Genomic DNA, 19,753 nt, shown 5'->3' on the forward strand with positions numbered 1-19,753 from the left:
GCCCAGGCAGAGGAGCCTGAGCCAGAGTCAGAAACTACGTTTGAACACAGCTGACATCCCCCTGCCAAGTTTCCATTCTCTTCTCTAGCTTGTTCCTTCCCACAAACTTGTTCTCTTCTCCCACTTTCCTTGACAGGATTAAAGGCTAGGTCCCATGAAGGCCTCCTTTGCCTTCCTCTGACCCTGCCAGGGTGGGAGAGGGGTGGTGAGCACGGAGTGGAGTAGGACTGGGCTTGTTAGATGCAGCCCCCTGAACTTCTTAGAGCGTTTTAGGGAGAAGTTAACAGTAGCTCTACTCTGAGACCAGAAAGTCTCAGCCACCAAGTTCATCCTTAGAGCGCTTAGATAATGCAGATGCCCAGGTCCCTCCCTAGACTAGGGAATCAGAACCTCAGTTGCCTGGTAGAGAAAAGCTCTACCAGCAAGTTAGATGGCCACCAAAGGGGTACCCACAGTCATGGCATAACCAGGGTTTAGCTCAGGTACTGCCTCTCCACAAATCTTCCCTGAACCTCAAGTCCAGCCAAGCCCCTCTCTATGTTCTCACACAACTCTCTCCAAAATATGCATTTACCAGGCTATGCTGAAATCATTCATTTACCTATGGACTTTCTCATTAGACTTCTAACTCCTCAAGGGCAAGAAATATAACATTTAGGGCCTCCCTGGTGGCGCAGTGGTTGAGAGTCCGCCTGTAGATGCAGGGGACACGGGTTCGTGCCCTGGCCCGGGAAGATCCCACATGCTGCGGAGTGGCTGGGCCCATGAGCCATGGCCGCTGAGCCTGTGCGTCCGGAGCCTGTGCTCCGCAACGGGAGAGGCCACAGTAGTGAGAGGCCCACGTACCGCAAAAAAAAAAAAAGAAAGAAAGAAAGAAAGAAAGAAATATAACGTTTCATCTTTGTTCCTGCCACCCAGGCCCAGGTCTACACAGTGGATGGCACATAGTGAGTGCTCAGTAAATGCAATATTCATCTCAGTTAATCTCTGCAACATCTCTGAGAAGTGTAAACATCTTCAGAATTCACAGATAAGGACCCTGAGGCCCAGGAAACTAAGTACACTGTCCCAAATCACAGAGCTGGAATTAGAGCCCAGGTTCTCCATGCCAAGAACAGCTTCTTTCCATTACTCTGTGGCAGCCTGGTAGTCAACACCTTCCCTCACAATGGTAATTGACAAGTCTGAAGAGGCAAAGGTTCTGGGTCTGCTGTACCACCTTGGTTGATACACAAGTGACAATACTTTTTATTGGAACTCAAGTACAACATGTTGTCACTTGTAAACAAACATAGTTCACTGTCAACAGAATGTACCTTTTGAGTTAGGAAGCTCTTATGAAAGGCTGTTTGTAAACGTATTTATGAAATCCAAAGTGACAATCTTAACTATACTCCAATAAAAATTAAAAAAAAAAGAACTGGACTAAATAGTAAAGCATGAGGTCAGAGTAAGTGGTTAATGTGCATATAAATTAAACTTATTTTTATCAATTGAAAAAAAAGAAAAACAAAGTGACAACTTACCAGCTACTACACAGCTATAGAAAGTTAAGTATCACAAAAGGATTACAATTACTAACAGTGATGGTTTTGTCTCCTCTTGTTTCTTTTCAACCAGTTAAAAAATGTAGCCTAAGATGTTTGTATTTTGGCTTTCTGTTTTTCATCATAAATAAATTTACAGAAAGTTACTGCTTCAAACCCCTCCCTCCCCCCCACACACACCTAGACTAACAAGCACACAAGAGCAAGACTAAAATGACAGTTGAAAGGTGTAAAAGGAGGTGCTTCTCCACGGAACGTAGGTTCATGTGGAGCCAGACACAGCACTGGTCTTCGGTGTAAATGTCTATCTCCTCTCCAGGCGCAGGGCCTCATGAGCACCAATCAGACAACATTTCTACGAGGGCTCCATACTTCTGAAAAGATCGTTCTCTTTGGCCTCTGTAAGATCTCCCTAAACCACAGAGCACGATCTCTGTTCTTAGCCTGGGGAAGAAGTGGGAAGGATGTGACCTTATTGGTCTATTCTGGGGCCCAGTACGTAGCCCCAAGTATATGGCTGCCTGAGTCCCTAGAAAATCTGGAATGAGTGGAAGGTTTTGAGGGTAAGATTCTACCCTTAAAGGAATTTCTTGGGTGGTAGATTGGGGATGCTATGGCAGTGGATAGATGCACAAACCCCTCTCTTTATTTCAACTCCACCCCTGTCAATAAGCCCATTGTCCATAAGCTTTTCCTAAACTCCTGCCCAGCCCAAAAGTCCATAAGAGAAAGAAGATGAAAACTGGAGTGAGAGAGATGTGGGTTCAAGTCCCAGCTTCTCCATTTCATAGTTTTAAGGAGCTACTTTTTTTTTTGCCGTACATGGGCCTCTCACTGTTGTGGCCTCTCCCATTGCAGAGCACAGGCTCCGGATGCGCAGGCTCAGCGGCCATGGCTCACGGGCCCAGCCGCTCCATGGCATGTGGGATCTTCCCGGACCGGGGCACAAACCCGTGTCCCCTGCATCGGCAGGTGGACTCTCAACCACTGCGCCACCAGGGAAGCCCTAAGGAGCTACTTTTAATGATCTTCCTTATCCTTGACTTCCTGATCTATAAAATGGGAATAACATTTTTATACAGTGGAGGGGAGAGTGCATGTTACATACAACACTCTGTAAACTAGAAGACATTGTATGAAATGTAACTGCCATTTCCATTAATTGTGGGCAAGAAATTACCCAAATAGCTGGGGACCACCTTCGAGAGATGACGCCTGTACTTACAGTTCCAAAATCAGGATGTAGGAAGTGGGGGACTCATAGGTGTCATGGAGAGTGATGTATTGGGGATGCTGCAGGTGCTGAAGTAGGGCAGCCTCGTGGGCAGCCTGCTCTTTTTTCTTCATTTTTTTGCTAACAAATTTCACAGCGACATCTTTGCGAGTAGCTTTGTGAATGCACTTCTTTACTATGGAGAACCGGCCTCTGGAAAACAAAAGGAAGAAAGTGTTTTGCCAAGATTCCTCAATAACTAGGTATCATTTTATTGAAGGATATGAGAAGTTTTATCTGAAGTGATTAGACAGTAACATTTTATTAGGAATCTACTTTTCTGTACTTTTAATTATAATGTTATCATTCAGAAAAGCCATCTTTCCTTTCTTAGCATTTTAGGGTTCTTTGAGATGCAAAAAACTAAATAATATTTTTAGTCAATATATTTTTCTGTCATTTTGAACATCAACCACAGGTTCAGTTTTCTTTTCCGAACAGAATATATTTCTATAAAATATTACAGTGACAATGTTAAAGAAGGAGGAATTCTGCTTTATGGTAATTTCAAATCATTTTCTGAAGAGGCAATTTTTTCATTTTATTTTATATTTATGATCCTTCTGTTACCGAAAATTTCCAATATACACAAAAGTAGAGAGAATAGTAGAACAGATCTTCTGTGTACCCAGCAGCCAGCTTCAACAATTATCAACGTTTTGCCAACCTTTCATCTATTCTTTTCCCACCTCCTGCCCTTTTTTTTCTGGAGTATTTTTTTTTTTTTTTGCAGTATGCGGGCCTCTCACTGTTGTGGCCTCTCCCGTTGCGGAGCACAGGCTCTGGACGCGCAGGCTCAGCGGCCATGGCTCACGGGCCCAGCCACTCCGCGGCATGTGGGTTCTTCCCGGACCGGGGCACGAACCCGTGTCCCCTGCATCGGCAGGTGGACTCTCAACCACTGCGCCACCAGGGAAGCCCAAGTGCATGTTATTTCTTGCATAAATACTTGGTTTGCATCTCTAGTTGACAAGGACATTTGAAAATATATAACCACCATGCCATTTTTGTATCTAACAAAATTAACTATAGCTGAAATAGACAGAATGGTTCCCAGACTCCCCTGCAGGCCTATGGAAGGTAGTAAGAGAGTGAGATAGATGGAGAAACTGGTCAGCAATGGAAGCAGAGAGAGGGAGGGTCAAAGAGGTGATAAGGCAGCATCACCCAAAGCCTGTTCATGAGGTGCCCTGACCCAAGAGCAGAGGAATGAGCAGTCCAAAGGGCAGTCCACTCCTCTAGCGGAAACGAAAGCATCAGACACATGGCCGCTACTAAGATTGTCCAACAGACGCCTTGACCTGGCTCTGTGTTCACCAAGCAACTTCCTGATAATAATAATTTCTTTTTTTACTATAGATTTTCCCCAAAGAAGAGAAAGCCCTAATTAATAAAGCAAGTATTAGACAAATATTAATCAAATGCCTATTACATGTAAGACATCATTCTTGGCATAGTGAACAAGTATTTGGTCAAACTGGCAGCTCTGTTTTACATCATCCATCGATAAACTACCATTCTGCGTTTTAACAGCGCCCTCTCTTGTTTGTTTATTATAGGTCACCTCCTTCCAGAGGACTTTGGATACAGGAAAACAACTGATTGCTGAGGAGAGATCTCCTGAATTAGTGGTTATGTCAAGGTACTGCTACCTTAATTTTTAAAATATATTTTGTGTGCATCAAACTGATGCATCCCCATGGTTTGAAAAGTCAATTAGCTTTAACAAAGTTTCTTATTAAAAACGATAGTGCCTCTTCCTCCACCCGTCCCCATTTTTCTTCCTCTAGAGGTAGTTTAATATATCACTTCAGTGTATTTTGCTGATTATTTAGGTATTTACTTCTATGACTCTAAATATAGTATGTTTTGTATGGCTATTTCTTGATTTTTCAGTTTTAGTTATTATCTGTTGACATCCCACTATAGAAGATGAGATTTTAGTCTCTTTCCTTTCTTTGTTCCCATCACATAACCACTTTTCCCATCCCCTGTCCCCCCAAGAGAATTATATTGTAATCAATAATCAGTGTTTCCATTATTACAACTATGTCAGTGTTGGTCACAGTTAAACCTCTAGTAAACTATGACTGTTCTTCCTTTTTGTGGTAAAATGCATTCTTCAATCTTTTCTGAAAAAGAGTGCATGGGAAATAAGTTGTTTGAGATTTGCATATCTAAAACATGCTTATTCTACATTGATATTTGATTGTTAGTTTCTCTGGGTATAATTCTAGGTTGAAAAAAATTTTGAAGGAATTATTCTATTGCCTTCTAACTTCTAGTGTGATTGATGATGTTAACTGTTAATGTTCAAAGCATTATTATTCCTAATCCTTTGCATATGATTCTTATAAAAATATTTAGCTCTCTCCTCACTGAGATTTCTCCCATATTCTTTAGCTCAAATGGACACTTTCTGTAGTTCCGCTGGCCAGAAATATGGGATTCTGTCGAGTTTTAGCCTCTGGCATCCTCATACACTTCCACATGAATGCCCTTGTGGGTAAAAGAGTAAGAGAGGGGCTTCCCCGGTGGCGCAGTGGTTGAGAGTCCGCCTGCCGATGCAGGGGACACAGGTTCGTGCCCCGGTCCGGGAAGATCCCACATGCCGCGGAGCAGCTACGCCCATGAGCTATGGCCGCTGAGCCTGCACGTCCGGAGCCTGTGTTCCACAACAGGAGAGGCCGCAACAGTGAGAGGTCTGCGTACCGCAAAAAAAAAAAAAAGAGAGAGAGAGAAAGAAGAAAGGGGAAAAAATAGGAATCTCCCTGCTCTCTTCCTGTCTTCTGGCCATAAAGATGGATTTCTCTTGGAGATTTTGCTCTCTGTGCCTGCTGCACAGTTCACTGACTTAGCCCACCCTTGGGTTAAAGCTAAGAGATCAGGAGAAAAAACAAAAAACACAAAAAAATCCCTCAGAACATAATAACTCAGAAAACTCACTGCCACTGTCCTTGTCTTTTTTCAGGTGTTAACTTCCCTCCCCAATCTCTCTGTTACTTACTTTTCAGAATGCTCAGATAGCTGCTATCTGTATTTCATCCACGGATTCTAGTTGTAGCCAGTGGGAGAGAAAGGCTACAATGGGCTTACTCCATCTTGGCCAGCATCAGAAGTTGGCTCATTTTAAAAGCTGGGGACTAAAAAGCTGTTTGGAAGCTCTGCGTGTGTGGGTGGAGCCTGTCAACTCGACCTTCACTGTAGGGTGATCTGAATGGACTGTTTTGTCAGGGGAAACTCCAGAGTCAGTATCGTTAAGTCTTTCCTCTTGAGCTGGTCAGATTCTCCAGAGAAAGACCCTCCTACTTTCTGCCTGGAAGGTGAGGCCCTGGCTGTCCACCTCTGGAGGCCTGGTGGGTAGGACAGCAGGGGTCCTCAGAATCTAGCATTTATATATTCTCACAGTGGCCCTGTTTGGAGTATGGCTCCATTGCCCTCAGTTGGGCTGGTGTCCCTGAGAACAGAGGCACTCTGTTTCACCCTTTCCAGGGGATAAATCTCCAGTCTTTTCCTTGATTGGGAAGGACAATCACACAGCCACCTGAAGCTGGGGAGGAGGTCTGGAGCCACAACTTCTTCTCACACAAGGTTCAGACAACCTTCCAATTTTAGCATCTTCTTTACACATATTTCCAGAGGTACTGGATGCTTCCAACACCTGAGCCTTCTGGGAATTCTGCTGCAAAACTTACACTGGCTCTCACTTGACCCCATAACTGACTTGGACTGAGTTTCTCAGGTCTCTCAGTCATTGGTCACTTTCACCTCTTTTTCTGCTTCTAATACTTGCTATCTCTTCTTCCAGTGTCCTCATCTTTACGTGCCTGCGTAAAAAAAATCCTTTACTGTAGATTCAGTGAAGTCTCAGGAGGGAATGAAAATGGATGCCTGTATTCAACCTGCCATCCTTACCTGGAGGCCTGGTACCGCCACCTTTTTGGATCCTGTACAGGTAACCAGGTAGCATTCCCAAGGGATAAGTCTTTGGCTTCTTTAAGCTGCAATGGTGCCTATATAGTTTATTTCTGGTTAAGTATGCCATGCTCAGGTGCTCTTTGCTTCTATGGATGGGCTATAGGAGTGAAGCTATTTCTTTTTTGTTTTTTGTAATACTTATTACTGGAGACCTATTTTTAACAAGATAGTCATATAGATCTAGAATTTTAGGTTTAGGTGTGATGGAGAAAGCTGACTCACTTACATGGCCCTGGCACAGATATCTTTTATGTATCTTATGTAAGTATCTATATGTTTTATTTCCATTCTGTTAATATATAGCATTTTAAAGGATCTTCTAAAAAGACGAAGACGATACTTGGGAGAGAGGGAAAGCTTCAGGTTATTGGAGATGAAATTAAAAAAAAAATCAATTGCTTGGAACAGATCAGAAAATTGATTTCCCCTTAAGAAATATCAAAACGTCCATCTCTTCTATGTAAAACATGCCTTAGCCTATGGCTATCAACAGCAAATACAGGCCTTGGGGAGGAATTAACCGGTACATCCAGGTGGTGGAACCAATTTCATTTAGAACCAGATGGGGATTTGATTTGCTTATTATTGGGGTCATATGTAGCTTCACAAACTTTAATATCATGGAGAAAACTAGATTTCAACTACTAGAACTTATTTTTGACAAAAACTGCTATGATGAGAAACAACATATATTAGTAAAACAAGCACAGGCTTAAAGGCAGGTAGCCCAGGGTTTGAATCCTGGTTCTACACGTACTAGTTGTGGGATTTTGAGAAAGTTACTTGACCTCCTGAACCTGAGTTTCCTTTACTGGAAATCTACTCAAACACTACCTCATGGTCTTGTAAGGATTAGCTTAAATAACTTTTGTATACTATCTGCATGGTATCCAGAATACTATATTACTCAAAAAGCTTCATCATCATCGTCATCATCACCATGTAAATTTCCACTGGCTTTATCTTTTCTGTTTGGCTACACAAAGAAGATAGGAAAGTAGAGCTAAAGCTGGTTTTTGATGAAAGGAGCTGTAACAAAAGGCAGTGAATTACATTGTTACTCCTGCCTAAGAAATGGGAATAATGAACATTTTTGCTCTCTCCACAACCTCTGTCACAACCATGTAGGAAATTTTACCGTTCATTGAGAGCCATCAATCAGAGATGGAGAGGATGCTAATGGCCCGTTGCTAGGGAGTGCTCTTTTATTTACACATCACAGGAGGGTGGGTGACTTGTAAGATCTACCCACATTCTCTCACCTAGACCTCCTGGAGACCAATACCTCACAGGCATGTAAAACCTTCCCATCAACGATTTTGTGAGACAGGTGATACATTATTTTTCACTATTCTGTTAAAAGTCACATTTCTATCCTTTTTCATTTTTGAGGACACATTTTTCTAACCAAAAGAGAGACAGAGAGACCTGTATCCAACAATTAGTGCTTATGTAGTCTTCTGAAGAACACATGGAACTTCTTATGAAAATTGACCATATAGTACTCACAAAGCAAGTCCCAACAAAAATCAAGGAATCAGTACCATGTAGACCAAATTCTCCAACCACAAAGCAATTAAATTAGAAATCAGTAGTAAGAAGACAATTTTTTAAAATCTCATACATTTGGAAATTTTAAAACAGTTCTACAGTTGGGTCAAAGAAAAGAATCATAGTTGAAGGAAAAATACCTAGAACTGAATAATGAAAATGCCACATATCAGAACTCAGGATTTAGCTAAAATTGTACTTTGAAGAAATGACTGAGCCTTAAATTCTTATATTAGAAAAGTAGAAAGGCTGAGAACTTTAATGTAAGCAGTTAGAAAAAGAACCATAGGGGCTTCCCTGGTGGCGCTCGTGGTTGAGAACCTGCCTGCCAATGCGGGGAGCGCGGGTTCGGGCCCTGGTCTGGGAAGATCCCACATGCCGCGGAGCGACTGGGCCCGTGAGCCACAACTACTGAGCCTGCGCGTCTGGAGCCTGTGCTCCGCAACAAGAGAGGCCGAGACAGTGAAAGGCCCGCGCACCGCGCACCGCGCACCGCGATGAAGAGTGGACCCCGCTCGCCGCAACTAGAGAAAGCCCTCGCACGGAAACGACGACCCAACACTGCCAAAAATAAATAAATAAATTAAAAAAAAAAAAAAAAAAAAGAACCATAGAAAATACACATATATACTCTAGTTTTTTCTTAGTATAGAGAAAATGCACTTAGTGAAAGAAACACGAAACAAGAAGTCGTTATTATCATGTGATGTTTTTAAGTGTTCATGAATAAAGGAACAGAAAACTGGGTTATTACCTTCCAATTTCATTCAGCTCCGTATAAGCTGAATCAAAATTTTCCTTCCAAGAAATGGTGGTACCATCAGCCGCAGCGTCTTTGGAAGAGAAAGAATCCATTTGTAACATTGAGAAAAAGCCATATTAAGAATAATGAACAGGTTAACAGAAAAGCCCCAGCATCACCCCCAAAGCAATTCTCATGACTAAATATGGAATCTAACTCAGTGGGAAAATGCCACAATTCTCTGAAATGTTATCTTAAAAAAATATTATCCAAGGGGAAACTGACATGACAGAGTCAGACTCCCTGTACCATCTCCATAAACGAAGGGAAAACTCCGGACCATCAGAAATGTAACTTCCGGATGTTGTCAAATAGAAATCTGCTAGAAAAAATTAAAAGGGAGAAAGAAAAACACTTTGAAAGGCCTAGAAAAGCCAGTGAGAATCAGGGCTGCAGGGAGGTTGCAGCAGAGAGGAAAGGGGAAGAGTTATATGGCCAAGGGGAAAAGGAAACGAAGGTGCTCCAAACATTCTAAAAACTGCTTTCTCACTCCTTTGTTCTCAGCATGAATGAGCTTATCTGGTGTATTGAGTGATTTAGCCTAACCCCAAATCTTCGGTGGTATTACCTTGTATGATGCATTAATTCCCTGGCAATGATTTACAAACACACACACACACACACACACACACACACAAGCACGCACACCAATATCTATCTGTGTTGACTGCTGGGGAGCAAGGCTCACAAAAAGCAGCGGTCATCCCTGGGCGGGATTTAGGCAGTGGCCTGGGAGAAGAGTAGTCAAGCCTGCAGCACGTCTCTTTTGACCCCGGTCACCTCAGGCTGCCCAGAGCACAGCTGGGCTGAGCCTGGACATGGCTTACCCATATTGAGTTCTCAGGAAATAGAGAACTGGGGCCAAGGTTTCCCAGTGAGTCACAGGCCCCTGGGAGCAGAGCTGAACCGGGCTGGCAGTGGGGAGAGGCCTGGGGAGCATTTCCGGAGCTAACCACGGGAGCGGGGCTGCAGCCCGGGGCCCTAGAGGGTCCACAGCTCCTCTTGAGACTCCAGGATGCCCTTAACCCCAAGACACAGGTTCACTGTCTTTTAACTACAGTGACCTCTCCCTGCCCCAACATACACAGTCCACTGCCCTGCACTGCCCCAAACCTTGCTATTTGGAGATTTCTTTAGGTTAACAAGTTTCCTCTTACAAAATGTCCCAGGGACCAAGGTGGCTTGATGAGCTAATGAATAGGGGGGCAAAATAAGAACAACGTTTGTAAAATACTCATGTGCAGCTAGTTAAATGCGTATCTTAGTTATTCAACACATCTACGTAAAAACATATCCATGTTGAAACAAGACATTCTGGGAGGGTTGGGGGTGGAGAAACTATTGAATCCTCATTTTGACTCAAATCCTTCAGGCAGGTTGCTTTCCTCTCCCCGTTTTAAATTGGTGAGTGGGGCTGAGGTACACTTAGGCCGGCAGGGGTTCCCAGGGAAGAGGTGGCTCGGTGTTCCTGTCTCAGAAGAGGGTTGGTAGCATCCATGTGACTCACGGCCCCTGTCTGCCCCTCTTGGTCCCTGGAGACGCACACAGGTGCCCGGGAACCTGGCAGGCCCAGGATAGACATGGGTGGCAGCTCTAACTTGAGCCCTGTACTTTACGGAAACACCCTTTGTGAGGCCTCTGAAATGCTACTTGGCAGAAGCCGACAAGCAAATCCACGTCACCTCTAGCTCAGTGGCCTATTGACACTGCCAGTGGGCAGCCAGTGCCAGTGAGTATGTGACAGTCGGCCAGGTGTCTTGTCTGTATCGCCTGGGGTACTGGGCATGGCTGGGACTCACCGTATTCTGGAAGTCGCACGAACTCTGAGGGCTCGCTGGGAAGGCTGATCCCCCAGGGGTTACTGGCACTGACTCTGAACTGATAAGGACTCCCAGGACTGAGGTCCTCAATGACAAGGTAAGTGTCCAAGGTCGACGCTACCGACTGCTGCCAGGCCTGGGAACCTAGGGCACAGTTTCCGAGGAGAAGGAAAGAGGAAAGGCCAGAGGCACATTGTTTCAAAGACCTTCAGCAAACAAAGAAAGGAAAAGTGACACATTCCATTCAAGGGACAGTTGTGGTCACTGCCTCGGGCCTTGAGAGCCTGTGGGCTAACTGTGGCAGGTTTGGGTTCAATCTCCTAAAAGACTGAACACGTCATGAGAGCGGTGCAAGCAGCTGGCCTGTAGAGTCTGTTCATTTTCAAATGGGCACATGGGAGAGTGAAAAGACATAGAGCATGCAGAATTTACAGAAGCACACATGGCACATTTTTAATAAGGCCAGAAAAGTATATTGTGAATTAATAACAAAGTGAGAGAAAATATGCATTTGGAAATTGAAACAGAAAGGAAATGAACATGTATGGAGCATTAGGTACATGTAAAATACTGCAGAAGGAGTCTTCCCGTAATTCTCTCATTTAACCTTCTCACTTAAATCCTCAGAAATCCTATGAGGTTGGGAGGATTAATCTCACTTTACAGATAAAGAAACCAAGGCTCAGAATGATTAAATAACTTTCCCAAGAGAACTTAGTTCATCTTATAAACTATGACCTGAATAATGCTAAGGGAAATACAGGCTTGGAGAGATACTTCTCTCAGCTCAGCATCGATCGATACCTTTGTGCTGCGTTGAGAGACACAGTGAACAGCTAAAGAAAGAGGCAAACATAAACAGCTTTATAACTGCAGAGGGCCTGTTTAAGAGAAGAAAGAAGGGTTAAAATAAGAAGAGTAACAGAGAGTAAAACAGAGGATTCTGGTTCCAGGTGCAAGCAGCTGCTTTCAATTCAGGTGTGTGACTCGTCACACGGTTCAGAGAGGTGTTTTGTTTTAACAATTAGAGCTACCTGGCAGCTTCTCATTTCAACTAATTCTTCTGGATAATAGTTGTTTCTAACTGCTAAGGAAATGTATGCACTCTTGGCACGTAAATGTAACAAATTTAAAAACTGAACAATTTGAAAAGTCATCATATATATATATTTATAGTGGTCTCTGAAGTTTGTCTGGGGGTAAAGTTGGCGGGCGGAGGTGGGGTAGACCTCTGCTTTTGCCACCCTAGTTACTTCTCTGGGAGAAAGATCACAGATTAGCAAACTAGAGACCTGGGTTCTCGTGCCAGCTCTGCCTCTTATGAACCCCAGCCTTGTGTTTCTTAACTTTCTTTAAGCTTTAGCCTCATCATCTGTAAAATGGGCCCGATGGTCCCTGTCTGAGTGATCGGGCTGGTTAAGCAGAGAAGTGCACGTGAAGGTGCTTTGCAACCTGCCATGAGTCATTATTCTGGCAAAAAAACCCTGCTCGGTGTTTGAGATCAAAGGTGGCTGTAGCCCGGCACTGAGGCCTTTGTGCTGAGTTGGAAGACAATAGTTGGAAGGAATAGCTGATGAAAGGCTTAGAGGCAAATAGTTTTATGACTCTGAAGGCCCTCCTTAAGAGAAAGAGAAGATAGAACAAGAAGAGCAGGGGGAGACGGCACACCTTCCTCTCTGTACTCCACAGTGTAACCAGAAATAGTGCAGTTTCCCGTGCTGGAGGGGGGCAGCCAGCGGAGAATCACAGAGGTGCAGCTTCTCTCCTGGGCAATGGGGCGGTTAGGGGCCGCTGGAACACCTACAGGGACAGAAATTAGGGTCAAATGCTATTTCTGCAGAACTTGGCATTTTACACCAAGGCTGAAAGTCACCTAGGGAACGCTGACACCTAACCTGTGTCTCAAATGTTTCCTACGACCTTCTCCACCGAGTGGCACACCTTTCCCTAGGCCCGAGGGAGAGCTGGGAGATATACCTTGTTGTCAGAAGTTCTTCCTCGGACTAAATGCTGCACCCTGGAGAGAAAGCTCGGTCAGAGAACTAGGCTTTAGGAGGTGTACAGTAGGGCCCGGACAGCCCTTATCAAAGATTCATTCTGTTCCCATTTGCTGGAACTTTGCTTTGGAACTTTCACAATGTACCTCTTCTTTCCCAGGTCTCAGGGATCCCTTGTAATGTCCAGTTAAAATGTCTGACTAACACAAATTCATAGAGACAGAAAGTAGAATGGTGGCTTCCAGGAGCCGGGGGTGGGGAGGAATGGGGAGTTGTTGTTTAACGGGTGCAGAGTTTCAGCTTTGCAAGATGCAAAGAGTTCCAGAGATGGATTACACAACAGTGTGAACGTACTTGACACTACTGAGCTGTACCCCTGAAGCTGGTTAAGACGGTAAATTTTATGTTACGTGTATTTTACCAGAATTAGAAAATGAATATTAAAAAGAAAGCACAAAAAATGTTTGACTATCCAAGAGACTGTACCTTGCACTTTGACGGTAGCAGACGTTGATGTGGTGCCGTGGTCATTTGCTGCTATGCAGGTATAAATACCGCTGTCTTGGGGCATCAGATTGCAGATTTTCAGGGTGATTTCCCCGGAATCACTAGGGACATGAAAAGGATGCCCTTCAGACTCCAGTAATGAGACAAGTGACTATAAAAGTATATGGGGTGCTGAGCTGAGTCCTTAGGACCAAGGTCTAGTCCCTGTTCTGTTACCTTCTTATACACTTGGCTGAGAACCTTGCCTCTCCATCTCCCCAATGCCATACAGAGGAAGAAAATTCTTGCCATGCCCATCTCTCAAGTTGGTTGTAAATGAGGCTTAGTAGAGGAGTAAAATGGGATAAGAATCAGAACGTGGTTTGAAATATATAAAGTCCTATGCAAACACTGGTCCCCAATATTACTAGTGTCATTGCCACCTAGCAACTTGGTCCCGAAACATTTTCAGTCCACAATCAATAACAAGTGGTACAAGAAAATGGAAAGAGAATGAAATGTTCAAGTATTTCACATTCCACATGTGGGACCCTCAAGATAAGTAAGTGACTTAAGCAAAGGCAAATTCCTCTACTAAATAACTTTCCCAGTAGTCCCAGCCTGGGGTCCAGGACATCACGGGGAAGAACTGCTCTGAAAGGGTTAAATGCAGAGGTCACAGTCAGCCCTACTCCCTCCTCACTGGTCGCCACAAAACCTGGTGATCTTCGTGAGCCTCGCCATGCACTGACTCTCAAGCTAAGCTCCCTGGGTCCACTGATATTTCAGGACCTGGCCGGGGAGTCTCTGCTGGGAACCCCATTTCACATGCAAAAACATTAAGTTAAAGGATGAAGTGTCTTGATCCTAGCTGTTTCTTCCATAAATGTTTCTTAAGTATCTAGGGCTTGCTACGGCTTTCCTCTGTGCAAGAAAGTTCTTAATTAGCCACAGTAAATATTAACAGAATAATTGGGAGGCAGCCAACCAAACTTGTTAAATAGTCTTTGTGAGAAGCATGCTTGTGGCTGGATTTTCTGTTTTCTATTGCACACTTTGGAGTAAGTCATTTTTGTTTCTTGTAAGAAAATTGTGCTTTAGTTAATGAAGGAATTAAGTATACCACTGTTTCACAGGACTCCGAGGGGCACAAAGTTTCTGGGCTAGAATAGGCTCCAGGGCACCTCTTCTCTTGAGAGACCAAGTAACCAGAACAGGAGCTACACGCCGGACTTAGCCTCCGGGTACTGCACTGAGGTGCTGGGGTTGCTGACGTGGGGACGTTAGCTTACCAGGAGGAGACCGTGTATGTAGCTGAGCTGTTGTCAGTGTCAAGGATGTTCTGGTCTGGACCCTTCCAGGTGATGGTGGGCTTTGGCCGCCCACATACTTTGCACTGCAGTGTCACTGTGTCCCCAAGCAAGCAGGTCACATCCACTAAGGGCACGAGGAATTCTGGTGCCACTGTGGTCAAATCAACATCGATATAAATTTGCATCGTTCAGAACAGACAGAATAAAACAGCTATTTTATAACACAACCCTCTCATTCCCCACCCATGTTGTGTAACGATTCAAATAACCGTCAGCTTAACTCTGTAGAGTCACCTGTGTCCCGTGAAAAAGTATTTTTAGAGTAATTAAAAAAAATAATAAATGTTTATTGTAGATTAAATTAGGAAATACAGATTAAAAAAGAGAAGAAAAAGCTCCATGGTGACATCACACAGGGGTTACTGTGAACAGTCTGGTATATATCATTTTAGACTTTATATAAACACATATTTTCTTACAAAAAGTGGATCCCATTATACACATTACAAGGTGTGGTGTTTTTCACCCTAACAGTGTATCCTAAACATTTTCCTTGTCCGTAAGTAGAGAACTATATCACCATTGTTTAAAGGTGCTACCTCAGTGCCGGATTTGCCGTAATTTATTTAGCCAATTGCCACGTACTCAATTCTGTCACTTTTTAACTCACCTTCTTGGATGAAATTTGGATTTAAGATCTGAAAAACACAAAGAAACAGAAAATTGCTTAAATCCTAAACTACTAAAAGAGAACGGGAGACTTCTATCCTAGTGAGTAAAAGGAAAGTACAGTTCGGGGCGAGAAGCGTGGAGCCCAGCTCCTGTGGCTTGTGACTGCTTCACTACTGCAGTAACAACAAGGGCACCTGGTTTACTTTCCCATCTGCTCTGACTGTTCACATTCCCTCTGGGCAGCCCGGGCCCCAGGCAGGTTTACTGTGACTACAGAGCTGGGCTGGCCACAGCTGGCCTTGTTATCCTCCGTCACCTCACCTGCTTTTCCTCCCTGCCCTGTGCATAAAAACCCATTCTCCCCCACCTCAATATGCACTCAAGCATCGTGATGGCACTGATTCTTCCCAGCATCGGGAATCTTCAAAAACAGAGCGACTGACATCTATTAAACTGGAAGAGTCATGGACATTAACCAGCCCAGTGGTTTCCTTCCAGCAGCTAAATGCAGAGCTTGTCTGGTTGAATGGGGAAGAGGGAAGTCCCAGCCGTCCATCCTGCCCCACTGAACTGCTCCTGTAGCCCAGGCCTCCACAGGGCAACTTGCAAAGCACTGCATAGCCCTTTTGGCTGCATGGTTGAGGAAACAGAGACTTGGGCTGCCCCGGGGACCTATCTGGTCACGTGGCTGGTTGGCAAAGGCCGTGCTGGAGCCCTCTGCACACTACAACGTCTGCTTTGTGACACCATGGATCTTACAGAAGGGAAGACCTTCCAGTCGACTGGCCATTACCCCTTCTTGAGAAGATGTCGCCTTGGTTTTTCTCCTATCTTTTGTATTGCCTGTAATCCTACAGTCTGGGTCATAAAGCTGGGTGGGGTGAACAAAATCTGGGCTTCCTAGTAGGAGAGGCTGGGGCTTACCTCTTTTGCTTAGTGTGATTTTATCTTCGTTTTTAAAAACTTACTATCATCACTTTCCTTCACTGTAACATGGTGATAAATAATACCTAGTACAAAGCGTTATCATGAAGATTAAATGAAATATTGTATGTCACACAATGCTTGACAAATAACAAGTATTCAGTGACTATTTAAATAAATTATCTAAGTCTAATCATCTCCCTTCTGCTAAGAGGCCTATTGTTGCAGGGGCTTATCTCTAACAGTTTATCTTGCAAAATTCTTCTTTCCTTCATAATGAAGCTAGGAGGCTCATGTGTCTTGCAAATCGTCTGTTGGGGCAGTCACACTTATCTCCCCAATTTACCCAAGTCATAGGTGAGCCTGGCTTCTGTGTGGTTTTACCTGACACAGGCATCCATACGAGCCCTTTGGAAAAAGATATTTCCTCCTCTGAGTTCCCCTCTGCAAACCGATTGCCTGCATCTACCACCCAGGTTTTTCACGAAGCAGGCTGCAGAAAACTCTTGCAACGCCAAGTCCCGGGGCTGAGTGTCTCAAGATTCTGACCATCACGGTGCCCTATACTAGTCTCCAAAGGCCACTCACACCACTGCCCGGCCTGCTTTCAAATCAACGGTTTTCAATCCTTGACCCAGGTGGTTTTAAAAACACACAAAAAAACCCAGTGCCTGGGCCTCATGCCTAGGAATTCTGTTTTAATTGGTGTGAAGTGGGGTCGGGACCAGCAGTTTTAAAAGCTGCCTCAGGTGAATCAACATGCAGCCTGTTGATGAAAGCTGCTGAAAGTTCCCCTCCATCCAAGGGAACTGATCTCAGATAAACCAACTTCCTGCCCCTGAGTCTTTCCTGGGGGTGGGTGTGGAGGATGCATGGGGCATTTGGTAAAAGCGACTGCTTTTCCCACACCTTAGAAACCGCCTCTGTGTGAAGAGGCCCTGGGCCATGGTAGGCAGAGAAGTGTAAAGAGTTGCTCTAGTTGAAAAATTAACTAAACTACCGGTACACACGGTGGGCAGTCCAGCATCACTTGTAGGAGGTGCTAAGGAGGCCATAAATTGGTCCACCTGACTTTGGTGAGGTGGGAGAATGACACTGAACCAGTCATTTCACAGTCAAAGAAAAGGAAACTAGGAATATTTCCTAAACGTTAATAGTGGGTTTCTTGGGGGTGATGAGATGAAGGGTGGCCGTCCACCCACCCATTCAAAAAACGTTGCTTCTTGAGGCTGGTGTAAGATTTTGTGGATACAGAGATGCTAAGCCATAGGCCCTGACCTCAGGATTTATAAAACATCTGCACATTGGTGATTTCTTTTTTCTTTTTCTTCTTACCTGGGCTTTCCAAATATTCTGCGGTCAGTATGTATCACTTCTGTAATATTTTTTTTTAAGGAAAAAATGGTTCACTTAGAGCTATTAGACCATAAGTTCTTCAAAGACAGGAACCATTTGTTATTCATCTTTGTACCTCAGGCCTCTAGCCCCCGGTCTGCCACATAATGGACATTTAATACATGTTGGTTGAATGAGTATTTGACCTATGTCCACATTTCAGTTCTCCAATGAATTTAGGACTGATTCATACACAGAATCTGGAAGTAGGGCCAAGAGATCTATATCATAATTACTCCTGGGTATAATACTATTTGAATAGAGTCTATTTTCAAACACAATGGCATGCAAACGTTTTGGAAAATGATTTAAAAAAACCAAAACAATAAAATCAATGGCCTCTGAGAGAGGGGGGTCTTAAGAGTGTGGGTTGCAGGAGGGACTGTAAACTCTCCAGCAGACAGAGTACATAGTATCCAGACCCTAAGCCGACATACTCCCTTGCCTTGAACAACATCCCCAAGCACCTGAGGCCTTGGTTTTACCTGTAAATTGGGGACAATAATGCCCACCTGGAAAGTTGTTTGACTGAAGGGCTCTATCTATTTCATGAAGATTTACCGAGCTGACCCTTGGTTAGGTGGTGGTGGCCTGCCCTCACTAGGCCGATGGTCTAGTGGGAAAGATGGAATTAAATGGCTCACAGTGTCCAGGAGGGAGCCTGGCTGATGGCGATAGCCAGCCTCCAGCAAACACGGGGCACTGCCCTCTCTCTCGTCCTACGCCCACTCAATCATAAGGACTCCAGGGTAAAAAAGATTTGGGAATGCTGCCAGCTTCGTTCGATGGCCTGTATGTCCCATCTTGATGGGAATCCACAAGGGAGCAGGACATCGAGTCCATGCCAGGAGACACAGGGAGGAGAAAGATGACAAATGGAAGAGACAAATGGCAGTTTCGTACGTTATAAAAATTTAAGTGGGGTTTTGTAAACCTGCACTGTGGCAGTACTTCTATAAACATCCCAAACGGCTGCTTAGAGAATTTCTTACCTTATCCGTCTTTCTTGTCACAACCCCAACCGTGTTAAGTATATTGTTAAACACAGGCACCGTTTAAAAAGAAAATCTCCCTAGCTTCCGTGTAGAGCTTAGTGCGGACTTTGGAGAGAAAGGCTGCGATACGGCTTAACTGCAGCTTCTCTCTGGAGGCGGCTTGTGGAAGGCACCCGTCTTCATGCCGCTGCCTCTTGGCTGGCCTAGTTGTTGCTGACAATGGTAATACCGTCACTGATTTGCTTAACCTTGCATGGCTGGCATAAACTACTCACAAACTCCTTCACTTGCCCCTCCAAAGCGCTGGGAAGAGGTGCCGAGCAGCTGTTACCTATTCCCGTTTCCAGAGGAGACAGGGAAGTAAGTGCAGCCTTACGGAGACAGTGACGGGGGACTGGCCCCCAGAGCTCTTCCCACCTCAGCGTTCAGTGCAGAGGCAAGGTCTGGGGAAAAGCATCGCGAGCCTTTGTCATCGATGTCAAAGGCCTGCCTGCTGACCTTTAATCCCCATCCTTGCTCTACATCTCATCTCTACCCAGTCCTCCTCTGCAATCTCCTCCAGCAAGGACCAAGAGCCTGGAAAAAGTCCATACCAATGTTTTTCTAACTGTGACTCTGGATTCTGCCCATAGGAGATTCCTCCCTCGTTTTTTCTCTTTCTGTTTTGAAGCAAATCAGAGTATGGACTGGAGAAGAGTCATGCCAACCTTCTCACACAGTATCTTGTATTTGCCTGCGTCTCCCTATGGACTACAAGGCCCATGCAGGCAAGGGCCACGTTTCATTTCATTGTCATTGCCTCAGAGCCTAGCGTAATACCTAGCACATAAGTGCTCTGTTGATATTTGTTAAAGCAATGAAAATGTGAAACGGTGGGGTCCTAAGTTGGGGGAGGAGACTTGAGAAAATGCCTTGCTGTGAACTTGGAGTGTTTTCCAGTTTCCATTAATCTGGAACTTGACTTGTTCTGGAATCTCATTGGTCAGTCAGGGTCTGAGAT

At 44.5% G+C, this 19,753-nt stretch overlaps 1 protein-coding gene across 3 annotated transcripts in view; it reads right to left on the reverse strand.

Annotated features, from left to right (window-relative positions):
- KALRN (kalirin RhoGEF kinase) overlaps positions 1–19,753 on the reverse strand; it is a 640,054-nt gene that overhangs the window by 2,337 nt on the left and 617,964 nt on the right. For all 3 annotated transcript variants that reach the window (XM_065877078.1, XM_065877079.1, XM_065877085.1), the window contains 7 exons: positions 15,438–15,465; positions 14,747–14,918; positions 13,455–13,576; positions 12,640–12,771; positions 10,951–11,115; positions 9,104–9,182; positions 2,773–2,973 (listed from right to left, as the gene is read on the reverse strand). In XM_065877078.1, the coding sequence (XP_065733150.1) occupies positions 2,773–2,973; positions 9,104–9,182; positions 10,951–11,115; positions 12,640–12,771; positions 13,455–13,576; positions 14,747–14,918; positions 15,438–15,465 (899 nt within the window). The remainder of the gene's footprint in view (positions 1–2,772; positions 2,974–9,103; positions 9,183–10,950; positions 11,116–12,639; positions 12,772–13,454; positions 13,577–14,746; positions 14,919–15,437; positions 15,466–19,753) is intronic.

This window comes from Phocoena phocoena, chromosome 4 (assembly GCF_963924675.1).
Source record: "Phocoena phocoena chromosome 4, mPhoPho1.1, whole genome shotgun sequence".
In the NCBI taxonomy this organism is placed as follows: Eukaryota; Metazoa; Chordata; class Mammalia; order Artiodactyla; family Phocoenidae; genus Phocoena; species Phocoena phocoena.